The sequence below is a fragment of the Photinus pyralis genome, unplaced genomic scaffold (genome assembly GCF_008802855.1).
Source record: "Photinus pyralis isolate 1611_PpyrPB1 unplaced genomic scaffold, Ppyr1.3 Ppyr1.4_LG2, whole genome shotgun sequence".
NCBI lineage: Eukaryota > Metazoa > Arthropoda > Insecta > Coleoptera > Lampyridae > Photinus > Photinus pyralis.
The window spans coordinates 44,516,105-44,544,030 of NW_022170403.1; the positions used below are offsets into that span (position 1 = coordinate 44,516,105).

Genomic DNA, 27,926 nt, shown 5'->3' on the forward strand with positions numbered 1-27,926 from the left:
ACTTAATACACAATCGAAGAGTATACTCCAAGACTTAAGCCAATGCCATTAATCTAATCTTTTAGTATATTTTAGTACTAAACGAGACATTTTGGAAATAGTTAGGTACTTGTACAAATAGAAAAGAAAGTGAAGTTTTTCAACTCGAGTTCAAAGTTTAACGAGAGTTGAAAAACACTTTCTTCTCAAGTTTTAAACATATTTTTTTCTGAAACTATACAATTAAAATAGAAAAATTCATATATGCAATTATGAAGTTTCACACAGCAATCTAGATACGTCTATGTTGCAATTTTAATGTCATTATTAAAATTAACACGGCAATTGCTTTTTACTTCCCTCACTAGAGAGGAAAATCACATTTTCTTGCGCCCTTTTTAGAGACGAAAGTAGTTTCAGAAAAAATTTGTTTATTCTTCTCTGCCACTAAAATGCCCTTGTTATATATTGCATATTCGAAGTAATGTAAATTTAAACCAGAAGTGGAAAAATTTAAGTACTGTTACGTCTGTCGGCTATACTATTTATTTCAATACATTCATATCTAGCAGGATATAATGTCCGAGATAATGTCACAATAGTTTTAGATCTTTTGTAACTTAGCTATGTATAGCAGAACAGTGTTTGTTTAGGTTTACTTTACGGTCTCTTCAAGGAACATTGATTTAAAATAGAACACAACTAAGGAACATATTTTGGGCAATCTAAATATCATCTTTCTGTAATAGGTCACGCTGCTCCTACACTACACTTACCTATGTAATAATATTTAGTTAGAAATTCAAAACTTCGTTTTTTGATTTTATCTCTACTAGATATTAGTAGGTACTTACTTTTCTTAAATATGCACTTATGTTCAACCTTGTTGAAATAAAAATGCTTTTACATAACCAATTTTTACTTTATAGAAGGCAGAGAAGCGCATTTTCTGCGGAAAATAAAAAGGAAGCTCGGTAAATATTTATAATGCTCATGCAGTATTAATAGAGCTCTAAAAAAGTACCGGCAAGGAAGTTAAAATGTTGTCTTGTGTCATTCGCTTCATAGCAAATGTCATGTTTCCATTACCTACAATTCTAATTAGATTACTTTTTAATTTTGGTAAAATAAATTTAAAAGCATTAGAGGTAATTCATTATTATGCCACATTTATGGATCTAATTACGTTGAAATGAATCGTATACCTTCGATCGTAGTTTACGTTCATTCACTTAGCGACTTAGCGTGACGACAATGGGTAAAGAAATATTTGTTTCTAGCGCTCAAATGCTAAAAAGGATTTTAGATCATGCAATTTATACTGCTTTGTTACCTACCTTACAAATTACTTGCTCGCTCACTTTGTGAAATAATTGATCTGGCGTGCATTGCAATCGTCCAGAGATTTACTCAACATTCGAAGTATAATACATATTAAATGAAATTCCGTGACTATTCACGGGACCATTACCGATCCAAAATAACCAGGACGATGCTCTCAGTTTAATTTTATCGATCAGTTCTAAAATTAACTTGAATAGCACAAGCGGCACCTAATGGAAGGAGAAATGATGATCTTTAGGTATTGGGCAATCCAAATTCATTCATAACTTTCTATACACAACTTGAGTAGTCATTTACAATGGATCCACTTGAGACACTTTTTGTGGCCCACTCATAATAATCCTTGTTCATAAATTGCATTCGATAGATTTGTCCCATTTGAAAAAATGACCTTCCTTTTAATATGTAGGAAAGCTTTTACTCCGTTTTGATTCTAAGATTCTCTGTCAGTTGTCTTGTGATATATTTAATATTTTATATAACATAACAAATACCCGAAGCCATAACATAAATAATACAAAGCTGGACGAACGATTTTAAATTAATGGCAGTTAGAAACGCGAAGAATAGTCGACGCGAAGGGATAATTCCCTGTATTATATTCTGTGTGCTACCATTCAAGTACCTCTTTTAAAGCATCAATTGTATGGCGGTCGTAGCAGTTAATGGTAGAGGTAGATTTGGTTCAAGGGGGAAAGTTGTCTGCAACATTATCCTATTTTGTAATACACGTCTTTCAATGGGGTAGTCCTAAATACATCTCGTTACAACACAACGTGTGATTACATGTAGGTAGATGTAGTTTGTAAACTCCTAGCGTAAATTTATTAGTGATCAAACGGATACTGCTCTTCTTAATTTCTAAGCATGACAAAATCTAACGTATAACATCCTTATAAGAAGCGGAGATGATTGTGGTAAGGGTTACACATCTAAAATGTTTTGAGAAAACTAGGATCAGTTGCTTTTATCGATGTTCAAGCGCTAACATATTTCGATAAAATATGTTTTATTTTAAATAGTGGCGTTCAAGTTGTAACCCACTACCCACATCAAACTAATAACTTTAGACTTGGTTAATGGATTTAGGGTAATTTAAGCGAAAGCTGTGAAACTTTAAATTACAAGTCATATCTGCGCAAATTAAAAGCTTCCCTTTCAGCTACTTCTTCCTTAATCATAGACCAAACGGTCTACGCTTTAATCGTTATCACTTTGTTGCAAGATCGACGGTTTGATGTAAACCAAGTAGGTACAGATAGCAGTATAATGCTGACTAGCGGTAGTAAGTTCTTTATATAGAAAACTAAACTGCATCGCATATCAGTGCAAGTGTTTGAGCCGTTAATATAGGTAAGAGTTTTGTGAAACTAAATTCTCACACGTAAACGTCCAAGCTTTATTGAATTATTGCCATTAAATAATTTCCAATGTTTGTTTTGCATTTGTAATCCAAAGAGTGAGGACGTAAATTTGCAATAAATACAGTCGAATAAATCTTCCATAAAGAATTGAGCATTTATTAAAATAAACAAACTCTTCTTGTACTCCAACCAAAATTAAGTAAAATCTCCAATCACATTCTTTAAATCCACCTGCAAGTTTTACGATCTTTTTAATACGCTTTGGAGCTTGGAATGGGTTTTTTGCTTTAAAACCAGATCGAACGTGATTTTTTTATTTGTATTCTAATGATAAAATTGAATCGAGCGCTTGGCTTTTTGTCTCGCTACCTTTTGTTTACGAGCTTTTTAACTCGAAGTATTTTTCATTTAAATGCCCGATACCACCGAACTGAGCGCGGGTTATATTTGACAAAGATTTGTCTGTAGGTACTTATCCAGCTACGACAGCAAATGGAACAATAATGATGATAAAATGCTCATTTGTGATTTTCTAATAAGGAAATTATTACTCTTTTAAGTATCGAGTTTCAGATTATGTAACACCTACGCATTACTCGTACATAAAACTCGGTAGAACAAAAGTGCCGAATTCAGGATAATTGTAATTATAAAATTGATAAAAAGGGATGGCTACCTCTTGCACAATAATGAAATTCAATAATGTTTTTATTAATAAACATAACTTATTCAATTGTTATTTCAGTTTCCGTGCTTTAAAATGGTTTTTCGCAGTCCTCACCAGGGGTTTCAGAACAATGTACTATCCCAGCACTGAGCACTTTTCAAATGTTATAGGTAAAGAGAGTTTGTACGCTATTCGCTATTAATAAAATTTAAGAAATTAAATGACGGAAGCCAGTTCAGCAATTTATATTAGTCACAAAGGCGGCCTTTGAATGCAGTAATGTCATGGTATAAGTAATGTGGTAATTGTGGTAAGCTTTCTTTTGCTGAAATCTTCTTAGGAGCCGATTTGGGTGGTCTAAATGCAGTTTTGCATTCTAAAAAGCTCGCGCTGGCTGAGTTAAAACTGAAAACCGGTAAAACTGTTTGCATTATCTTTTTTATCACAAGGCACTTAGTACGTAAAGAAAAATGACAGTATTGCAGTTTTCAGAATATACAAAATTTTCAAAAATCTGAATGCAAAAGTAGGTCTAAATTTGTCAAAACGCAACAATATGGTTTGTTCAAGAAATGAGAACTTTAAGTTTTCGTACCCTTCTGAACGATGCATTAACAAAAATACTGTAAATACGCTCTGGAAAACTCGTTCCAGTAATTTGGCCTCAGGAATATTCGCTTCCTGAAAATTCGTCCAAGGAAGAGTTGCTCACAGAAAATTGGCCCTTCACACATACCGGCAAAACCGAAGCCGGTGGATGCGACCGCATCAGATGCAATGCAATCAAATTGAAGCTCTCACACTAAAGGCCAGTTTTTCCATCTCTCGATAAATGTATTCGGCAAATAAGTACCTTGACAACCATTCTATCAAAAATAGTATCCATGTAATTTATTCAGAGAGTAAAGTTATTGAGAAGTGGAAAAACCAGGCCTAACTGATTACATTTTGGTCATTTGGACTTTCCGTCCGCTCGTTAGTGATGGTCGCTCGTTGTCTATATTGTTTTGAAACAGTTTATTGTTAATTATTTATATCTGTGAAATGGAGCTGGAGGCACCCCTTTTAAAACGGCGCCCGCTTGCTTTGCAGGCCATGAAGAACCGCTTCCGCGGGCCCTGTATGTTTGTCTTTAGTAGAAACGTAGATGGTTAAAATTTTAAAGAGAGATCTTCGTAAGTAAAAAAAGTTGTCATTTTGCAGTCTGTGCATGCGCTCATTTGGTTTTTACTATTTTATTTTTGGCTTTATTTTTGAGTGGGCGAGGTTTCAGCCAAGACCAACCCAACCCACTACACATTTGCAAAATATCTATGCTCCAACAGCTTCTACTGACCTGCGCCACAGGGGCCGGCTATTTGTTTGTTTATTGTCCCTTTCTTGTCCCTCAACAAGCTTTTTGCCCAATTACAGATTGACCCGCATAATGCTTTTTAGAGGTGTCCCTGCAGAAGGTCTTAAGTTGTTCTATACTGCTCCTTACAAGTTAGGAAAACTGCAGGAAACCGTAATTCGGAGTAGTCGTCAGAATACTCGAAACTGATCTAAGTAAATTCCCTTTTCTACCACAGATGAAAATTCTTACCTCAGGTTCGAACACCCGACCTCCGGCCATGTAGCCCAACTCTCTACCGCTAAGCTACACAGTCGGTATGGCTGGTTTTGCTAATGACGTTTGTAGTTTTCGATTTCTACTACGTGCGATGTGTTTTTCTTTACTAGAAGCATCTATATTGATCAATTTCTTGTTCAGGTCGCTTTGACAAGAAAACTTTACGAGTGTAAACACAGAATTGGATACAATAACTTGATCAATTTCTTGTCGGATTAGCGCAAGTTCTATTTACCAGCAACCACTTAAAATAATAAAATCAAGATGTTTTCTTCACTTTTATGAGCTATAATATCGCGATCTTTCTTTTTCTATTCCGTAATCTTCTATTCAAGACAGAGGGAATCATTTTTACACTTTTAACTTTTTTTTTCTGTGCAATTAAAAAAAATGACAACCTAACCTTAAAATGATTAAAGGTTGGTGAAATTGTACAATGACTTTAAAAACAACAAGAAATTGATCAAGTTAACAGCAGTGTAAACCCCAAGGAACTTGAGCAAGAAATAGTTCAATAAATTGACAAGTAACTTCATGAAGTAATTGATGAAGAAATTGTTGATATAAAACTAGCATAAGGAAGTTGGCACTACGCATAATGCGCGTGCACACATCCAATGTTTACAATATGGGATATGTTTGCCTTTAACAGAAGCATCTGAGATTAAAATTTTAAAAAGATAAGTCGGTAAATAAGACACTTGATAATGCGCAGCCTGCGCTTGCGCATATTAATCTGATGTATACAATATGTGATACGTTTGCTTTTAGTAAAAGCATTTTTGGTTAAAATTTCAATGAAATATTTACATAAATAAGAAAATTGGCATGGGCATCTGATTTTTGCTATATAGGTTGTTTTTTATACATTCGGGCCATAGAAATTACACTCCTAGCGCAAAAATATCTCTATAAATAATAAAGTTGACATTGCGCAGTCTGCGCATGCGCACATCTGATTTTTACAATATGCGATATGTTGGTTTTTACTAGAAGCATCTGTGGTTAGAATTTTAAAAAATATCTCCATTAATAACAAAAATGTCATTGCGCAGTAAAAATGTCTGAAAATGTCAAATTTCGTTTTCATTATCCCCATCTTAATCGGTCGGAAATACACTGTTCCTGTTAGCACCCTGTATGGGCACTTTTTTTGGGAGAATCCATAACATTCTAGATGTAGAAGCTTCAGCTACAGGCTTCAACTTTCTTATTTATTATGGGCGCCATATTGGATTTTTACGAAATGAGTAGTGGATAAAAACGTCTCAGCACTCTATACTTTTACATAAATTTACAAGAAAAATTTCAAAATCAAATGTTTTACATTCATCCACGGGTAACTAGATTACATTTTGAAAATTCTCTTCAAAATATATTGCTGTGTGCACTGACCCGTAGGCCACAAAGGCCGTACACAAAACAATAACCTAGCTAGCTCTTTACCTTTTGTGATTACGGCACAAAACTCCTCCACAGTACAGAGGAGAGATTCAACTCTGCTCTCAGTAAACCTGTGAACTTCTAACAGATAGTGGGCCAACTCAAATACCTTAAACTCGAAACTGAACCGCAAAATTTTGAATAAATAAAATGGACTTTGGGCAAGCATCCAATGAAAACACAGGTAAATTAGAATTTAAGTCGACACGGAAATTAATGTGACAATTACAAAAATGAGATTTAATCTTAACACACAAAAGAAAAATAGTACGAAAACACAAACAATTATTACAAATAGACTAAAATTATGACTTAACTACTTACATTACTTGTCCGGGAATTGAAATATCCAATCAAAAGGTATCCGTACACAGTTCACAAAAATTAAAATTTTCAATTAACACAAATGCTGCGATTATCCGATGTCATCTTCTCTTCAGGTAGTCAAATACGTTCACAATAAAACTCAATTCGCTACCTAACTGTTAAAATTTCAAGTTAATCGAGTCATTTTGAAGAAATTGCGAGGGCAAAACCTTCATTTCCTGTACTATAACAAGTTTTAAAACCAATTGATTTTAAATGTACTCATCATATTTATTTTGCAACCTGGAATTCTGAGTTGCTCATATTTGGTTGTTGGACTCTAAATCGCTTGATGTAATCAGTTTTTTTTGACATTCTACAACTTTTGAGGGATTTCAATTTGGGCGACTAAAACGTTTTAATGGAAACCCGCTATGTTAATTTTCTTGTTAATTCTTGTTTTTTTAGTAGTAGGGGTACTTTACTAGAACGCTTGAAAGGTCATTGTAAAGAGCCACTCCTTTTTAGTTGTGAATTTATGTAGCTGGGAAGGTTTCTACATTATACACTATCATTCAGATGAAGCTGAATTACCAAGTAGCACAGTGTAGCACTTTTTTCTCAGGATTACAGTGACCAAATTAGAAAAAAAAAAGCTGTGGGTTACTGAAATATACAACAGAATAAATTTTTAGCTTCCTAGCACGATCACCGTTTTTTTGGACATGTCAAAATTTCATCAAATGTCGACGTTTTACATCATTTTAAGCAAATTTCAAAGAATAAAAATTTTTCCGTCTGTATGTATGTGCGTATGTTCCCCAAGCGGTCACCTATCCAAGTATACTGACCACCTGCTGTTGCGTAACTCCGACGATCGGACAAGAACCGGCGTTTTCAATGTGGCATTGCATTTACTGTTCTAACGGAAACAATTGCAGAATCTCTTCTTAAAGAAGAGGATACCAAAAGATGCAAAAGCGACGCGAATATCGCGATTTGGGATTTTGAGGACTTTTTCAAAACAAAATTTTCCTGTGGGAATTTGAACAATTTAGTGTTTAGTAATAAAACTGCACATACAACAAATTTATAAGACTTTTTCCAGTATAAGGCATAAAGGATGTAACACTGTCAAAAAAGTTTTTTTTTCTGTGCGGGAAAAACATTTGACATTTTATCTCTGTTGATACGTAACAAAAGTGAGTACTTTTTTCCCGGATATACTCGCATATACACATAAGTAAAGATATTCAATTTTTGTGAGGCTACTTTCACTGCTTCTACTAACTCACGTGAAGTCGGAGAAAATTCAGAATCAGACATTTTTAACTTTATACGAGACTTTATATCATTCAATATAACTACTAAACAATCATTAAATTCGAAATGTTTAAATCAAATGACAAAACTGAATTGACAGATATTTGAGTAAAGGTTTCCTTAGTAACGCAGTTCGTATTGTCGCGACAAGTGCAACAGCCTGTCTGCAGTTTAAAACTTCAAATTTCTATAAATCGATATGACTTCAATATATCGTTTTCCCCGTTCCAGAAGAAAATAGTGTATTATACACGGGAAAAATATTAGATTTTAGCACTCGGTTTTTTGTCCCCCTCCGCTTCGCGTCGGGAGACAACACAACCTCGAGCTAAAATCTAATACTTTTTTCCTTTTTATAATAAATAACTATTTTTGTTAAAAATTTGCTTCGGGCTACGAAGCTGTTCTGTCAAGAATTTGGCAACTGGTTGTTATGGACATCCCCTTGCAAATTGCAATGGAATAGCATTAAACGTTTAACGTGAACTAATGTACCCTCAGTAAAAATTGAGAAACTGCGAACGAAAGCAACGGTAGAAAACACGACAATTCGTTGACATTAGATTTAAGTAATAGACATTACTCTGAAAGTTGACGTATTTTTTTAATAGAAGACGTTACGTACAGATTGGAGTGACATGCTAATTTTAGTTGCTTTGTTTGTATTTTTAGCTAATTTTCATTGGTTTTTTTTGCTTTGTTTTGGATTTTGAGCATATTTTTCCAGAATGTTTTGTGTAGCCTGTACCGCGTATAGTGGAATTTCGTAAAAAAAATTGTTATTTGCACTGTAGCACTTTCAAAGTAGTTATGTGTTAAAGCTTTTTCTATTAACGAACTGCTATTTTGTTGAGTGCCTTGCAAGCCCATGCTCAATTTGTTTAATTAAACCAGAAGAAAATGCTTCGTATTTGGTCATTTACACTACTTCGTAGCTCCATCGTTAAAAAAGTTAACAATAGCACATCTTTCAAATTGAAAGCAGATGACGCTTAAGATATTTCTTTCTATGACAGTCACATCGAATTTTAGAATTTGTTTTCATTATTGTGGCTTTGCTTATTTTATTTTGTTTTATTTCAGATTATCGGAAAATGAAGGAACTATTAGCAATTCAGTTTTTGATATGTCTGGCGCTGGCATTTAATGGGAATTATCCGGAAAATTGCTTTCCTGTGTTACACTTTTCAAGAACGCAGTTTTATTTCAACGACGTCGCCTGCGAACACATATCAGTTGTAAATGGAACCACATTAAACATACGCTTGAAGAACAACCATCTAACAAAGACAATTTCGTTTACAAACAGCTTTATTCCAATTTTACCCGCCGATTATTTCCGATTCTTTCCATTCTTGGAAAGATTGTTTTTACTCGGAAACAATATAGAAACTGTTGAACGTGATGCGTTTAATCACCTTAACCACCTTCAGCATCTTTCACTTTACAATAATAGTATCAAAGAAATTTTTGGACTCACCTTTCGTAAATTATCAAATGTAAAGATACTAAGTTTTTCAAAAAATAGACTGGAGGAATTGCACCGGGATTCTTTGTATGGCCTAGTCTCTGTACAACATTTAAATTTATCACACAACTCATTTCGTAAATTAAATTCAAATACGTTTGATAATGTGCCGTCACTTAAATTGTTGGACATATCGCACAACATCTTGCACAGCATTACTTCTGAGATTAATTTAAAAAGGGCAGCCGATCGTTTTGAGTCATACGATCAAGTACCTAACAACGTTTTTAAAAGTCTACCCAAATTAGAAAAACTAAATTTAAGCTTCAACAATCTGAGTGATATTCCCATTGGATGTTTTGGCGGGCTTAATGTTTTATCAGAACTCAGGTTATCCAATAATGTCTTAACGGATGTAGACTTTGGCACATTTTCGGGACTCGGTAACATAGCTACTTTGTACTTAGATAACAATAAATTAATTTCTCTACCGGAAGAATCATTTTACGTACTTAAAAATTTACACTTTTTATATATTCATAATAATCTGATAGATAACTTAGACGTAAAAGTATTGCTGAAGCAAACTCCCAACTTAACTCACATTTCTCTTGGTGTAAACGAATGGAATTGTGACAATTTATTTAATATTTTGAGGCTATTAACGCATTTCCACGTCCATTTTGCAAATGGTACGAGTTACGATGTCGAAAATGTAAATGGGATCGCTTGTACAAGTCGAGAAAATTTGGAACAAATCCGTGCATCTGGTAATTTTGAAGATCCCTATTCCACTTTTGTCTACAAATTTGCACAATTCTTCGACAGAGACTTTAAAAACACGCCTTTTTACAATTTTTTACAAGAAATCTTATCCATACCTTCGGCAGTTATAAATTCTTTAAAAAACCTTACTAAGTACATAAAAGAACGGCGTGAGTTAGTTGATGAACTCAACAGACTTATCGGAAAGAAGGAGAACGTTTCTTTCTCTGATGAGTATTATGACCATGAAGACTATGAAAATGAAGAATAAGACAGGATAGCGACTGGGTTGAATAAGACTATACCATAGATGTAATTGATCCTCAATGTTCCCGTGTTATCTGTGTTCATGTCATGCTATAGTTGCAATCTTAGAATAATCGATATGTTTGTGAGTTTGATTAATAGGCATTACATACTTACCACTGTCGAAATTGTTTAGTAAACATTGCTTGATTTATGTTATATACATTATATTTACTACGTTTTATCCAGCTAATTACTGACATTGTAAGCCACTGGCAAGCAACAAAATGTTAAAGCAATAGAAATATTTGTTTGAGCAAACTTAATTCTTATTCGTGGAGAAAAAAAGTATCGCTACTTTTAAACTAAAGTGTTAAATGAATTAGAAAAACTTAGAAGACAAGACGGTAACACCATAATATTTGGTTTTGGCCATCTGGGACATGTTATTTTCTACTTTCTTCAATAACATTGAGAGAGAATATGTTTAGCCGTGTCAACCTGTGATTCTTTCTCACGTACTGGAGTACACCTATATACAAACTAGCGAAGAATTAGGGAGATAATCTCATAGTGACAAAGCTGCCACATGTTAAGTGCATTTTTCGAAACAGCAAGGGTTTAAATTTAGTGTACTTTCATAAGAAATGAACAATAACCCATAGTTATAGTATAAAGTGATACATAAAAAATAGCAACATTTGACATTTTGAAGGAGTAAAATCGTAAACAATTGCAAGTTAGAGCTTAGAGATCAAGAATTAATCGAGGCACGGTAAAAATCTGATAGCGGTCTGGTCTAACCAGCATATTTGGTTGGTGTACATTCGCTCGATCTTCTGGCAATCGCTGTGTTCCAATCCTAATGTTAGGAGGTTTCCTCAACCTCTCACACCCCTTGGTCATGTAGGATGTTCCCGATTGAACTACTCACAATATGGCACTACTAAATGGTACCATTCTTGCTATACGTCTTCTAGTATAAGAACAGTCGTAGGTAGTCACCCACTGCAAAACATGTATTTTTCTTCGTATGGGCTAGATAGAGATGCAAATATATTAGCATAATTTGTGTACAAATCACAAGCGGCCAGTTTTGCAATGGGCGGCTACCTGCGATGATTGGCGGGACTGTTTTTATACTGGAAGAGCAATACCTCTACCAAACGCCAGGATAATCTTCCTCCAAAATGCGTTGCGTTGGCAAGAGTCGTGTTAACAAATGTTGTGTACCTAATAGGCACGATGTAGTTTTTACAAACGTTATTGAAAAATACCTCTTTATACAATATCTACGAGTAGATCAACTACAAGTATAACAAGCTACAATATGGCTTCACATCTGGAAAATCTTCCGAAATGGGAGTTATGGATTTATTTAATAATAATGTGCCCGTGCTTGGGCAAGGATTATGCAAACCGGGGTTTGCCCAAGAACTTTGATTCATAAAACCCTAATTACTCACTTATGAAACAAACGTTTCTTTTTCTGCAGTTACTTGAGTTAGCGTGATCAATGAGAGCGCAATATTCGCCCAGTCGTATTTAGCTGAACCCAAGAGAATAGTGTACGGAGTTCCACAAGGACCGTTTTTGGGATCTCTGTTATTTATTTTGCGCTAAATGATCTACTATCCAGTCATTTATTTCAGTATGGATTCTGTATGGTACTTCCTGCCTTGCTTGCAACTGCCCGTTTAACCTGCTTGTGAAAGAATATACCTACTGCAGGATCTAGCTAATCATGGACCACCTCGTGACAAGAGCTTATTCATCACGATATGGCGGAAACACATGCATTCCATATTCGGTATAATCGGAAATTATTTAGTGCAAAAAGATTTGTTGGTGCCTGAAATCAGGATATTATGTAGTTAAATAGTTAACAACTTCTCTACATGTGGTCGCCGAAGATGAGCTTACGTTTCTTCCAAGTAAAATTTGCTCCATTCACCATTATAATAAAAAACTAGGCGAAATAATGTAGCGATGATTTGGGATGTTTATAATCAAAAAAAAAAAATGGGAAAGACAAATAAGTTCTTATTGAACTGCTCATCTAGCCATTAGTTGCAAATCCCCAAACAAAGGATCATTAGAAGACTGATCTTGAGATCCTTATGTCACCGAACCGTTTTAGTAATTCGATTATCGTCTCTAATAAGGGATGGTGTTTATAATATGCAGAGGTTATAAGTTCATTCGGGGTTTGTCTGCTGTTACCCTGCATTTAATTACACTGTAACCGAATTTGAAATTGTTTTAACACAAATAACGGCGCACCGTTCTAATGATACATCAATAAATTAGATGCTCTTCGGTGTACAAACGAGCCACAGCATTTTCCGAAAATCTCGCATTTTCCAGTGGGACGGAACAACGCTAATTGGTCGCAATCATAACTTTTCGTGTTTGTTAACTGCTAAAATTAACTCGACTAACAAATTGTGGACATTTTGTGCTATTTTGAGGAAAATTGTAGGCAAGAGATTTCTACATATACCGTCATAAAAGAAGGCGTTCCGAATCTCATTATACTTACACGGGTCGGACGAAATCGAATTCTCATTTCATTCGAATTTTCATTATTTAGTAAAAAAAATGTTGCTTATAGAAAAATTGAAGCAAGCATGGCTATAAAAATAGAATTTATTCTACTTCGAAACCGCAGATAGATGGAAGGAAGGTAAAACTGCCGAGGCGCATAAATGCATTGGGGCGGAATGATTTGCTTTTCCACAAGGCATTCCCGCATTGTGTATTTTTTTTACGCAGTGCCAATACGGCTTTATATTACTTACAAATTGCCGATTTGATGTATAGCATAAGCTATTAATTACATCATTAGTGAGGTACCGTCGCATTCTACGTACATTCTCTCCTAAGTGGATAATAAATATTATCGATTTTGTATTTTCACGCACGTTTATGAAAATTGTATTCTGAAGCATGCAAGAATTTCTCTTGTTTTTTTGTTACAGAAGCTTACGCTTGTAGATTGGAAAATGTCTCCCCTGTAGGTAAATTGAAAAGTGTGAAAGTTACCTTTGGTTAGAGCTGCGATTTTAACTAGTTTTATAGCAGGAGTGGGATTCCGTGGAAAAATATTAATTTTTATTAACCCACATCAATTTATCAATTTGAACCTCTTTTTCATTTATTCGTGTATTTTGGATGTTAATTGGGTTTCTCAAATTTTTAACTAAAGGTTTTGTGTTGTTGAGGTGGGAATATAAGATAACAACCCGATGGCAAATAAGGTTAAATCAAATTAATTATCGCATTGGGTGTACTAATAGTATTAATGATACGAGTTCGTTTATGAACGCCGTAATAAAACGCGTGTAACGTTAAAATCAGGAGGCGTAGCCGAGTGATTTTAGTTACACAAGTTTCATTAATAACCCAAATAGATTTTATTCTCATTGTTGTGTTATCTAAACGTTTTCATAAATTATAATTATTCAATTATTAAGTGTCTATAGGTACTAGTGGATGTCATGGTAATCACGTTTGTTACATTTGACGCGCTTCTTTCTGACACCTTATCAAAAGATGAACTGGAAAGGGTACTGACAAAGGACGATTGGGACGTCTGGAAGAAATACACTGTTGATGTCAAAACTTTAAGAGCCACTATCTCGAAAACCGTTTGTCGGAGGAAAGTGCTCTCAAAGGCAAAATGAATCGTGAAAATATCTGCAGAACAAAGTGTCGGAGAAGGGTACTCTCAAAGGGCGGAAAGATCGTCTAAACGAGGCGCATCTAGGAAGTGAAAATGCAGGTGCTGCTCGTCGTGACTATAGGAGACGGTTTCCATCCCCGTCTTTTGATAAGAGGACAGAAAGAAGGGCAGTAGTTGGTAGAAAACGGTTCTTTTCGTTGAGACCTTTAATTAGAATACCGTGAAAGCCCCCCCCCTCCCCCTCCCAAACAAACCAATTTATTTCGATGAGACTTTTCATTAGAATCCCATGAAGGGTAGAAAGTGTTCTAACCTCCCCGCCCCTTTTTTTTTCAAAAGTTTAACTTGGCACCACTAAAGGCATGCGTAAGGAAAATCTGAGACCAATTGGTTGTCGTATGTAAAAGTTATGCACGTTGTAGGTACTTTCAAAAACAGCGAAATTTGATAGCCGTCTGGTACACCTTCAAGGTATAGGCTACCTACTGCAAAATGTTCCAGGATTATAAGTGCTTAACTTGTATGTATGTGTGAATGTATGTATTTCGTTTTTTGTGAGCAATATAACTCAAAACCGCTAAACCGATTTTAATGGAATTTCGAATGCATATAGGCTGGAGTGGGGAATCGCAAACTTCAGGAATTTTGGTTTGGATTCGTAAAGATTTTCAGAGCTTCTAAGGGCGTCAAAGGTTTAAAAGGGCCATAACTACAAGAAGAAATTCTGAATGCAGATTTTGAAAATTGCATTTTCTTGAAAACTATGGTTCATAGAGAACAATGTTACATACAAACAATTTTCGCGTAGGATTTGAAATAAAAACACCAAAGGGAGTTTTGCAAATTTTTTAGTTTCTTTTAGAAAATGCATTTTTATTATACCTGCATCAGAATCGCTGTTTAAAACACATGAGCGATGGAGCGTGTGATAAACGGCGACTAAATCACCCCGATCTTTAAAAGGTGCTACGTAACGTTACTACAAATGGGACGTTTTTAAACTATAATTTGGGACTGGGACCAAAAAAATCCTTTGTTGAAAGATTTCACAAACGCACTTGAGTGGGTATTCTGCACAATCTGTTCTACTTTTTAATCTCAGTGACACATTGAATTGCTACTGTGATGTTATGTCTCTCTCACACTCATAGAATGCTTATTGCGTTTCTTTCGAGCTTACTATAAGCCAGACTCGCAATTATTTTTTTTCATACCAGTAAGTATAAATATCAACATTAAACATGCATTTAAAACTTTGTTGGAAAGATGCTTTTACCCCAACAGCCTTTTATATTTTTTATAATTTAGATTTTGCAAGTACCAACTTTTTCTGCTTCTGCATCAAGCGACTGAATAGACAGTGAGGGTATTATCTTCTTTAACCGAAGTCGTTTTATTTACAAAGACAGTGATTTTCATAAGCAAACGTTAAGTGACATTTTCATGGTAATCATGGAATTACGAACCTTAATTAGAATATATTCCAATATAATGTCAATATGGGTTTATTTCAAACCTTGTCACTTTTGAAGATTCACTATCGCTCTCGATTAGACAAGAGAACCGCTGAAAGCGTTCAGCATGAATTTTGAAGTCATCTTCATGGGACACGAAGACAGGAACATACATTCTCACATAACTGTTAAGAGTCAAGTGTAGGGCAACTAATTTTGTCAAATAGAAACCTATACTTTTTATTGAATATTGTTATTCTACATCGGAAAATAATAAACTTTCGTGGGAAACGTTTCTTTTCCTTACTCTTACTATTTTTTAAAGACACTCTTCTGAAAGCCCTATTTTTGGTTAGAGCTAGGAAGTTGTTCTGTCAAGATTTCGACAAATTTTTATCTGTTACACGTTACAGCGTTTGTATGCAAAATTCAATTCTCTTTCAAAATAGGTGAGAACGTACAGTAGGATGGTCTAAGGCAGTATTGCCGAGTTTAGTTGGAACGCACTGTACTCGCTGGACTGTGTCGTTGTCATAAACACATTTTGCAGTATGTTGCCCACCTGCCGAATAAAGTTATCTAACGTAGATAATAAAAAACTGATTGAAGGAGGAATCCAATTGAAGTACAAAAATTGCCCATGGCAGCAGGGCTTGTACAATCAAAACATAATTGTTTTACATATTTTTCATTGTATCTAATATGTTGCTCTTTTTATGAGCGATCGAAAATCCTTTGACACAAAGGAACCATAATTGCTCATATTTATCGTTGTTTTGTTTTGCGATTTGCTACCTAAATAATAAAACATGAAGTCCCGCGACATGTTAAAGTGCAAAGTTGTTCGAAAACACAAAACAGATTTCCACAACGTTCGAAGGGGTTGGGATGTAGCCATTAAATACGAATAAGTACGATAAATCGATTTAAGTAAACTTCTATTAAAAATTGCATTGAACATTACAAGGAGACGGATTTTTCAATCTGCACAATAAATGTCTCAGTTAAAACTTCATTTGCATGTTTTATTCCGAAGACAAATGGGGTCTCTTTTTCAACAGGCGATCAACGCCTTACTTTATAGGCAATAAAAAGAGCAGTAAAAAGAAAGAAAATTGATGTGTTAGTCTCTTTGTGCAATTTGTCAAATCAGTATTTGAATGGTATCTGACTGAAGAATTATCATTCGAAGGCGTCGTTTATGTATACCTAGGTCATAATGAAGAGAGTAGGTATATATAATGAAAACAATTTGCCCAATTATTTTTTGTAAATTATGTTCCTCTTTATTCAGTTCTCATTAAACTGAATGTGCATAGCATGGAGTAACCTAGGGAGTACCTATCACCATTCTCAGCCTATAATTTTACTTCTGTTTGTGGTAGCCCAACGTGGAGTTTCTATTTTATTTATTTATGTATTTTATTTATTTATTGTCCCTCTCTTGTTCTGGGCCCTCAACAGGCTTTCGCCCAATTACAGAATGACCCAAATAATGCTATTTTATTTAGCAATAATAAGATCTTCCCCTCAAACTTGTATAATCAGCGGAGCCTAAAATATTAATAACATTCTTAATTAATTAAAAAAAGGGACACTAGGAAATTAAACTTGCTACTCCAAAAACAATACGGAAAACCTTTCGCTTAATCTTGAGCTTTGAATAAAAACGCTGCATTTTTAATTAGGGGCCAATTAAATCAAAATTCCGACTTTTCCACTGATGAGCATTTCAGAGGAAATTTTTCTTGACAGGTAAAATGCAAACAAAAAAGTCATTATGTATTAATTATCAATTAATGGTTTCACATTTTTATTAATAAATTTCTGCTAGCAAATTCCACATTTTGCTCAATTAGTAACGGCTGTTGAAATCTGCATTCTGAGCACTTATGTTTAACTATTTAGCCATTTAATTAATGCCAATAACTGACTAATAGTACCTACCTGATATGAACACATTTTCGCAGTGGTCAAATTTGGAATCAGAAATTTGGTGTTTTGCGAATATTGGATTGTATTCAATTGGATTAGTTAGTTGACCTTTATTATTTAATTTTTCTTTAAAAAATCTTTCCATGCCAATTCTTGTGCAGCTACTAGGTAAATTTTTTGCAATACAAACGGACGACGGTGTTCCTTTATCTCACAATTTCATCATTTTTAAACATTTCTTTTCTCCTATTTGTGTAAATTAAACCAGTGATCTCTACTACGTTTAGCAAATCTTTTGAATTCATGTTGAAAAAAGTCATTAAAGTAAATATAATAAATCTTTTGTTTCCAGCGCAAAACGGAAGCTTAAAAATTCTGCTTTAAAGGTATAATGTTAAACAAGGATTTATATTCTCGTGTTACGATAATGGATGAAGTTACAGTAAAATCTAATTCTTGCTTTTCATTATATTAGTAATAGCGCAATATGATGAATCAGGCAATATCTTTCCTGGTTCGTTTGGCCCTTTTGCTTCAAATACATCCAACGAAGATAACGAAACGTTTCCAGTTGTTAAATATCATAGCTACGGGAGGAAAATTCAGAAATTAATTTTCCGGTGCTTTTAAGATTATTATGTAAAAATGTTTTGTAACATCTGCTAAAACGTTGCGAAATAAGAGAGTAAAAATACTTTCTTCTTGCGTATTGGACAAAATTTAAGTGCAATTTTGTTAAAAGTCTCTAGCAGCTGCTAGATTAATAACGTTAAAATTGTCTTATTACGTACTTTTTCCATTAAAGACACAGCTTCAAAGGAAATTTTAAACAAAAATATTTCAGTCTGATTCACAGTTGTCCACTAGATTTAGTAGCTTCGCATTTACTCCAACGTTTTTCTTGCTGCTTCTGATTATTATCTGTAGTAAATTAAAGCTAAGAAAAAAGTATGTCTCACAAAAATCGAAGAAATATATGTCATTTCTTTTGGTTGAAGAGCTTCTTTGTAACGAAATAAAATGCTGCTTTGTGTAAGATATTGCCAAATTTGTATTATAGTACCTATTTCTATTGTTAGTAATGAAAAATGTTTGCTCTCCTTTGCACTTGATGTCTACTTAACCACCCGCTTAGCTAACATCTTGCTTTTGCCCACAATTAATTGTACACATACACATCCACTTTTTTATGTAGATTATAGTCTATTGTTCCGTTAAAAATTCTAGTAGGTAGATCTTGTGTACGTACACCGAGGTGCATACTGCCTTTTGCCATACGAATGCATATCTACACTGCGCCATGGGCAGGCCAGCACTTTTCCGGACATTGGTGGAAAGATTGAAATGTGCACGTCGCTCTCGGTAGTTCTTGATTCTATTTCTCACCGTATTTTTTTAAATAATAAATAAATTTTCTTAAATAGGTATGAGCTCCCTCTTAACATTTCAGGATTCTAACGTTCTGTTGAATGTACTTTGTGTAACTAACTGAACTCGTTCTTAGCAAACTAGAAGTAGTTGGTACATGGTTGGTACCATTGGGTTTGAGAAAAACTTCACTTTTGTTTTTGTCGTGGAAATGACAGGTCGATCTTTGCGAACATTTTCGATTTGAACTGGACAATTCCAGAGTCACAACGCTGAATTTGTTTAAATTAATTATCTAAGCGTCTTTACGCGAATGGGGGGTGGCTGTATCCTCTTTAGGTAAAGATTATTTTCATAGAATTCCTATCTGTTAACACGTTTTTTAGGTTATGCCATATGCGTTAATTTAATTACCGATCTTTGTTTTATCTATATCGCAATCTAAAACCCATTTATTAATGGGGTACTTAACGTAAGTTCGAATTAATTGGAATGAATGATTTTTGGTATTGTGGTTTTTGGATATATTTTTCTTTGGACGTACCAGCATTGATGTGATCGTGTTAAAGAATGTTCTGGATGAAACTCTCGCTTTAAAATTGAAGAGTGGTACCTGTCGATTAGCTGCAACTGATCTATTGCATGGTATCTAAGATTGAAGAATCGCTAAGCTGCTGTTATTTCGACTACAGGAAATTGCAAATGTGTAGGTAATCTGTTGGTAATCGCCTTTGTCGTTAGTTTATCTTGCCGTTTATCTTTACCAACGTTTTACAATAGCCCAACAACAAAGCACGGCCAGCACGATGGCCTGCACAATACACTGCACTCACATTAAAGGGCTATTACGACAAACTCACTAATACTTCCGATACTCTACTTAGCATCCCTTACGATCGTGACCAGAGCACCAGAGCGCATATGCGACTTAACGGTCTTAACACGATCCCTTAAAACTCAAATAGGGCATACTTGACCAGTCAGCTTGCAACGTTTATCAAATAGGCGTTGCGTTGACATCGTTCTTACATTGGAAAAAAACATTGTAGATTTTGTGGCGATTCAAGGAAAACCCGATTATAAAGCAACAGTATAGGTACATTCATATTTCCATAAATTAAGTACAACTTTATATTGTTTCCTTATATCATTTTAATAGACTTTTATAATGACTACGAACACTTTGAAGTGCATACATGGAAAATTATATGCAAATCTAACTCATTTTCAACTAAAATATAAATGAACTCAAGCGAAAGCGTAGAACTGAAGTATGTACATACTTCTACTTTTACAGTTGGTAGTGGGTACGCTTCTTTTACAGAATTATTAGTCTAAAAGTGCCAGTTTTGAGATTGTTGTTGCATAACTAGTTGGCGTAGACCACAATTCTATATTGCAACATGGTATGCTTAAGTAAAATTTAGTGCTTGTTGTAACTGCATCATAAAAAACCCAAGTCACCCCTCGCACATATAACAATTTTATTTCTAGACCTAAATACGTCTGAAGCTATAAGGAATTTTATTAGTCACTCAAAACGAGGAAATTATTTACTCGACCAAAAGAAATATTAAATAGAAGGTCTGCCTTTATACTGTATGAAAAAGTATACTTTTCATCTTGACATTACCATACGTCAGGATAGAAATGACGCCATTCAGTTCGAAGTGAAATAAGAATTATGATCCTATTCAAATCGTCAAAAATAACCGTTTATTTTGATGTTTGAGATACTTTACTGGCATAATCTAAACTTCAAAGGATAGGTATGTATTTAAAAGCGTTTCTGGATCACTTGTGCTGGCTTATTTCCTACTCGGTACCCAAACCAACGGATAATTAAAGAGACGAAGGCGTTGGCGTTTCATTTAGGGCAATCGATACCTGTATGATTTAATGTAATTTAAAGTATAGCGCTTTGGGCGTTTTTCTCGTAAACGCTGAAAAAGACTTCCCGCGATACTACGTGGTAGCTGTGATAAGAGTGTATTTTCGTGATTTAACACAAGAATAGCCTAATAGAAAGATTTATATGGCATAGATCAATTCATGAAGTATGCGAAACGTTTCGATTGGTGTTCGTCTACGGTTTCTGAACAATTTACCCTTCAATGTTGAACCTCTATAATTTATGCATATGAGTTTCACCTGTGAAGGGATGGAACTACTCGGGGACTCATTATCCGTTAGTGTTTAATTATTAAAATGCAATAAATCTAGCAATCTACGTATTCCTGGACCTAATAATTCATTTCTCAACGTGCTTACCAAAGATTACTGACATGCGTCTTCAATTCAATAATATCACTGGAATTTCCTCGATAGCCCCATTTCACCCATCAGATCAAATATTAAATATTGAAATGAACCGATTTTTATTTTACATATGCATTATGTTACCTTCATCTCTCAAGATAATATTTCCTGTATCATCATCAATGTTTATAGAAAACTCATTGCATGAGACGCATTTTGTGGATCTTCATTAGGTTTGCCATTTATATCGGTTACAATTTTGTGTAGTGTACGTTACTAAGCTATATAACTATTGTGAATATATCCATATTGGAAGATTCGAATGCAGTTGAGGTTACAAATTGAGTTTGCAAAAAATATGACGAATTTTTCAAAAAGTCCCAAAAATCTGAGTTTTTTTTCAAGCGAGATATAAGATAGGGATGTAGCATGTTTGATTAGAATAAGGGGTTCTTATTATATTCAAGATAGTATTATAATTTGGGTAAAATCTTTATTCAATTTTTTGTAGGCACTGCGAAACAAAATTATAAGAGAAAATGTGTGTTCGGTTACCCTAGTCGAAAATTGTCGGGTAGAATAATTTTTAAGTTAAGTGATGCAATCATTCTTAGACGTCAAGATCGAGTACAGGTCTAGATTTTTAATTTAAGACCACAATGACAAGGGGTGACTGTAGTTGATGGTGAAATATTAAGGAAAGTACGCCAACGTTGGGATTTTGGGGATTAAATTTTCAAACGAAAAATTTTAAATTTATTTGGAAAAAATATGTGCTTTTGTTTCTTCTGCAACCTAACACACACATTCCATGCATACCCGATTAAACTACATACTTTATTAGGGTATTGTGTAACGATTTAAGTAAATTTGTATGATTATTCAAGTAATATGAGCTGAGAAAATGTCTTTTGGGTTTATTTTGCATGGAAATGTGGTAATAGCGTCTGTATAACTAATAAATAACAGCCTTGTGTCACATTTCGCTAAAAGTTTGCATGTTTAGACAGAAGTACATGCAGTGTCACTCTACTCGAAATGTAAAGATAATTTCATTTCAGCGAGTACATTAACATATATGTAATTATACATGAACGATACTAAGTATGTATATTGTATATAATGTGGTAATAATGTTTCGACAATCAGCTGCTCTAAATCACATGTTACTTTAAAAAGAATTATCCATTACCAAAAAAATGAAACTTAAATACCATTTTAATTAAATTCAAGTCTAGGGATATACATAATTTAATGGCAATGGAGTCTAGGTAATTTAATTTTACATTATCAACGAGCGACAAAAAGCGAGTTTATGATTTTGGACTTTCTGTCCGTCCGTTTGTTCGACCATCCGTCTGTGGACACGATAACTCACTTACCGTGGTTTCGAGTTTTCCAATTCTGTTTTTAGCAATAAATAGACAATGGCCAATGGACTAAGTGATTAAATTTTGGTCAAAATTCGTCAACCGGAAGTGACTTTGTCGCTCGTTGTCTGTATTGGTGCAGTTAGTATCCACTTTAACTACTATGGATTAAAGCCCTGTGATGTATCAGAAACGTCAAAGTTAACGTGCAAGTTATCTGGTAAAAAATGTTACCTATTTTGCGTTATGTAGTATGGGCGAGATAACGTTTTCTACAGATAACCTGCACGATAAGTTTAACGCTTGTGCTACATTACAGGGCCGAATGCTCCCTTCACCATATGATCTTTCAAACTTTGCGTTCAGGAGACGGGGGTCTATTTTTACAGGGAAGATGAAAATCGAATAGTTAACCTGACTAATCAAAACTAGGAAATGCCAAATTAGTAAAACTGAGTTTTTTAAAATTATTATTAGCTTAAATTAAAAAATTGTAGCGCGCCTGACTTTGAGTCGTTATAATTAGTAGGTACCTCTATAATATGAGACAAAAACCTTTGAACTTTTCGTTAGTCTCGTATACTTACTTACTTCTTACATTAGTCATTATGAAAACATGTAACTAAAGATAGAAAGGCTGGTGTTTGCCTCCTGAACCGTGTCAGCGTTCAACGAGAAGTCAACGTTTCGCCCACTTTCGTAAGGGGATTCATCAGAACAAGAAATAAAATAACAAAAAAAAATTTTTGTTGATGAAGTACTCCATATTATTTATTTTTGAGTTGGATAGGTATAGAAAAACTTAAAATTGAAATTGAAAATCGAGACTCAAAATTTTTATTTCTAAAGATGGTGGTACACCGAAATCGATCGCCTTTAGAAATAAAAATTTTGAGTCTCAATTTTCAATTTCAATTTTAATGTTTTCTAATAATAATAACTTTGATTGTTATTTTTTCCTGTGCTGATGATGCCCCTAACGAAAGTGGGCGAAACGTTGACACGGTCCTATCCATAAGGTAACCCGCATCTTAAAAACCCGATTAAGGATCGATGTGCGAGTGAAATTAAACAATTACAACGACGTTGCTCCCTTGAAGAGAAAAGTAGGTGCATAAGTAATTCTGACCTATGACCTATTTGCTTACGCGATGTAGATAACAATGTCATCTTCCCTCCACACGAATTCCACTTGCTTATGACAGTCGGCCGACTTGGTTGCTAACATTACCGGATACCGATGATTTTATTGGCATTGCATATGTTTGAGTCCCAAATCCCAAAACGTGAATCCTAAAGAGAATTACTCGTACTTGCAAGTTCCCTTTCCGAACACCAAAAATTAATAAAAGGGTGCTTTGGAAAATAATTTTGACAATGACACGATAACGCTTGACAATTATATTGATTCCAACTGCGAATGGCGTAAACCTAAAAAGAATATCACGAGGTAACAAAGGTGATTAAGCCACTTACTACTACCCTCTATTCAGTTTATAGCCTCCATATGAGAGAAAAATGCATCTCGATCCAAAACTAATTCGAGATCAAACAACCATCCAGTGAATCGACAAAAGGAATATTTCAAACTATTTCAATTACACCTTCATTGCTATTTTTAGCGATACACGCAACTGCTCTTCCAAAGTACCACAAGAAAGAATGAAACAGAAACGAAATTTTTCTATGTATAGTAGTCTGCTTAACGGGATTTTTGATGAGATTGGTGCTCTGTCTGAGGTAATGGGGAATTCTGTAATTTCATTGATGGTGTTTTCATCAGGGTCTAATACGGTTGTGTGGATTGCGCAATGTCCGATGATTTTTAATTTTTTGAAAGTGAGGTGTTTTGTGTTCATAGTTGATTTAGGTTGAGTTTTAGCGCATTCTTTGTATTTGGTTTTGATGTTACGTCAAGGGAGTGGATTACCATTAGCATTTCGCAATTCTTGATATTACATGGTAAATATAATATTTTGTATGTCACACTATCATCCCCTCGTATGGCTTGACACCTTGATAATTAGGTGTTGTGTAGTATAAAGGACACTTACTATACATGCAATATCTACAGGGTGTTCCCAAATAGTATGTAAATACGGAAGGGGCTAATTCGCTTGCTTATTTTATGACTAAATGTTACTATAAATGCTTCGTTATCGATCAAGATTTTTTAAGTTTTCCCATTATATCTCCTACAACTTTTTAGATATTTCGGTCAAATTTAAAATATATGTTACGATGAAGGGCTTACATCAATGGTCAACAATCAACAGAGTGATGTTTTTTCAGGGGTCATGTTCCATTTTCTACCCCTAAACTTTTTCCTTTTTCCTGGTTTGTTTAGAAACTTTTTGGTCTCTTGTAATTTTTGCGTATCTGTGATCGTTATCGAGAGTAGTTAGCTAAATGAAAGTATAGTTTTTAAAATGATCAAGTAGGTCCTGGCCTTTTCTTGGATAATATCTTGTTTTTATTAATTTTGACAGTTCGCTTTGGAAACTGTATCTTGCATATGTTTATAAATTAAAGGTTTAAATAATTGTATACGGTAGAACTATAACACCCTGTAGATCGGCAACGAAGTGGCCTTATGTTTATATGAACGTTTATTATTAGCACCTTCCGTATTTACATTTATTACAATGCTGTTCCTGATTTAGATTAAAAATGTTGCTGGATTAATATGTTTGTCTATAATAAATGGTATTCTGGGGCGGCATTAGTATTATTTAGTCACAAAACAAACGCATATCTGAAAGTTAAGACTATAACAATGAGGTTTTAAAATTCTTTTGCCTCATTACGAGTCGTTTCGTATATTTTCTAAATATGTTTTTAGTAATTTAGGTGATACTGTACTACTATTATAAGCACAGATTAAATACAAACGCATGATCGCTTACTAACACTTCTATAACCTTGTTACCGCATGGTATTATAACTGTCATGTACTTTTACACGACGCTGTCGGATTAATAGGTTTCTGTGGGGCTTGATGAAGCGGAACAGTGTCTCTAAGCCGACAACTGAAGTGTAGTGAATTGGATCGTTATCTATTAAATGGGCATCTCATTTTGAGTACGATTTTCAATTAAAATTACTTTTCAAACCACAGTGTGATTTGAAACCTAAGAATACTGCAGCTTTCATTATAAATTATAGATAATAGTTTCCATCCATCTAACTAAAATATTGCTGCATACGTATACGGCAAAATGTAGACTGAAGAAGTGTAAGGATTATATATGAAATGCAAAATTTCCGCGCGTTTCTCGTTAAATTTCCCCTATTCCATGTTTTTGTTCGCAAGTTTATTCTCTCGGTTTGTTTCTCATTGCCATCCTTTAGATAACAGAACAATTTTGGACATTAGAATTACATGAGTTCACATTTCCATTCTCACTGATATTATGTAAATTTATTCCAGTTGTTATTTTGAAGGGTCAAAATTGCAAGAAAAATGAATTCGCGCAACGGGGTGTATAATTCCAAATTAATTTCAGGGCCTCACGATAAATTATTATGATGTAATCTGCACGTAACTGAGAAAGGATTACACCTACACGTTGTCAGTTTCCGTCAAGTACAATGGATAGCAAAATGTATTTTTCAAATTAACTGATTTTCAAGTTTGCACAATATACATCTACTATCTACAAGCTGAATAATTTTGCCCATCACCGCTAATCAACTGGAACTAATTACGGTTCGAGAGTCCACAGACCTTCGTCATAATATTTTGACGTGATGCATATTTGCTGTAGGTTTGAGGTACACCGAGATTAAGAAAAACGGGATACCATTTGCTTCGATTCACCGGGCTCAGGAATCATAGATCATAGTATCACAGCGGGGATCCTTTGCCGCTGGTAGACGAAAAATCTCCACTGTTATACTATGATCTATGATTCCTAGCTCGGTGCGAATCGAGCTTCCAAAATCAATTCGTGCCTCGTTTTTTCCCTACATTCAAGGAAAATAGAAGCAGTAAAGAAACAATTAAAATTGTTTCAAAACTCCTCCTCCACCTCCACCTCGGTGGAACAGACAGAGAGACAAACAGACAGACAGACAAACGCCGGAAATTCGAACACATAAGTGTTAACTCAACTTCGTTGTGTTACGCTAAATATCGAAATCCAGGCGCTTCAGCAACAACTATTAATTAAAGTTAGAAAAAAGAATCAACAAATATAATATTGGCATATGACAAGAATATGAAATCCTAGATAGGTCATTACCAGGGTAATATCAAAAAGAGTATACTTTGTGTACGGAATTTAGGGTTCAGGACTTCATTGTGGACAGACGTAATAACTTGCCGATAGATCTATTTAAATAAACCTTTAAACTTCGTCGATGCTACTTGGGACAGCGCAACCCAGATATTAAGAGCAACCAAAAACATTGGTGAAATAGGTGTAGTTAAATTTATCGGCTGGAATGTACCGCTGTGTGCAATGGTGTGCGGTCACTATACGCTACCCACAAAACACCTGTCCAGCTAACTCAGAACACAGATTTAAATTTGTGCTCAAAACAAATCGAAATTGAAACTTAGAATTTTATAATGTCGCCTCGTGCACCGATACACCGATAACTGCTATAAGAAAAATCGTAATGTTGACCTAAAATTTCGCAAATCGAAAGATTTGGTGGCCTCGAGCAACCTACAAAAATTCCAAAGAATTTGTTACACAACTTTTCATAACACCTAAAATAAGTCCTGGGTATCAATTAAAAACTGATATGAAAACTCCATCCGGGTCGCACAAAGGATTTCAATAAACACAATGACCTTGACAAACATTTATTCCAAAATACAAGAAACAATTAAAACAAAATTCTGAAAGAAAAAGAAACCGTGTTTGGACATAATACCCCGCGCGCAGATGGTGATAATTAAAAATTAAAACATTTTTAAAATGCTTACAGTTTTTTTAAGAATCCAAATAATCTGGTCGTACAATATTTTCGATATTCAGGCGCACTTATCAGACACAAAAAAAACTCATTGTCAGCTTCAGGAAATGATATGATTTGTTCTTTAATGGAATCTAGACGTTGTATCGTTTGTTATTTTGTATGTCAATTTGTCACTCATTTACTATAATGTATAATTTTAAATGGAATAAAGCCTAGCTTTATAAAAGGTTAAAATTAGTATTATAACAATTTATTCCATTTAAAAAATGGATAGATTCTTACGTCCCGAACGCTTTGACGGAGATCCGACGTTAAGTTCCACCACCTTGGAATGGGAACATTGGAAGAAAACTTTTGAGAATTTTCTCAAAGCTCGACAAGCCTCATCTGCCTCTACTACAATGGGCCC

At 34.5% G+C, this 27,926-nt stretch overlaps 1 protein-coding gene across 1 annotated transcript; it reads left to right on the forward strand.

The window, feature by feature from the left end:
- Positions 1–2,649: 2,649 nt before the first annotated feature.
- LOC116164436 (toll-like receptor 4) lies at positions 2,650–11,021 on the forward strand. The gene is made up of 2 exons (XM_031478619.1): positions 2,650–2,676; positions 9,122–11,021. Exon 2 carries the CDS (start codon positions 9,133–9,135, stop codon positions 10,540–10,542), a length of 1,410 nt encoding a protein of 469 aa, XP_031334479.1. The 5' UTR covers positions 2,650–2,676; positions 9,122–9,132; the 3' UTR covers positions 10,543–11,021.
- Positions 11,022–27,926: the final 16,905 nt, after the last annotated feature.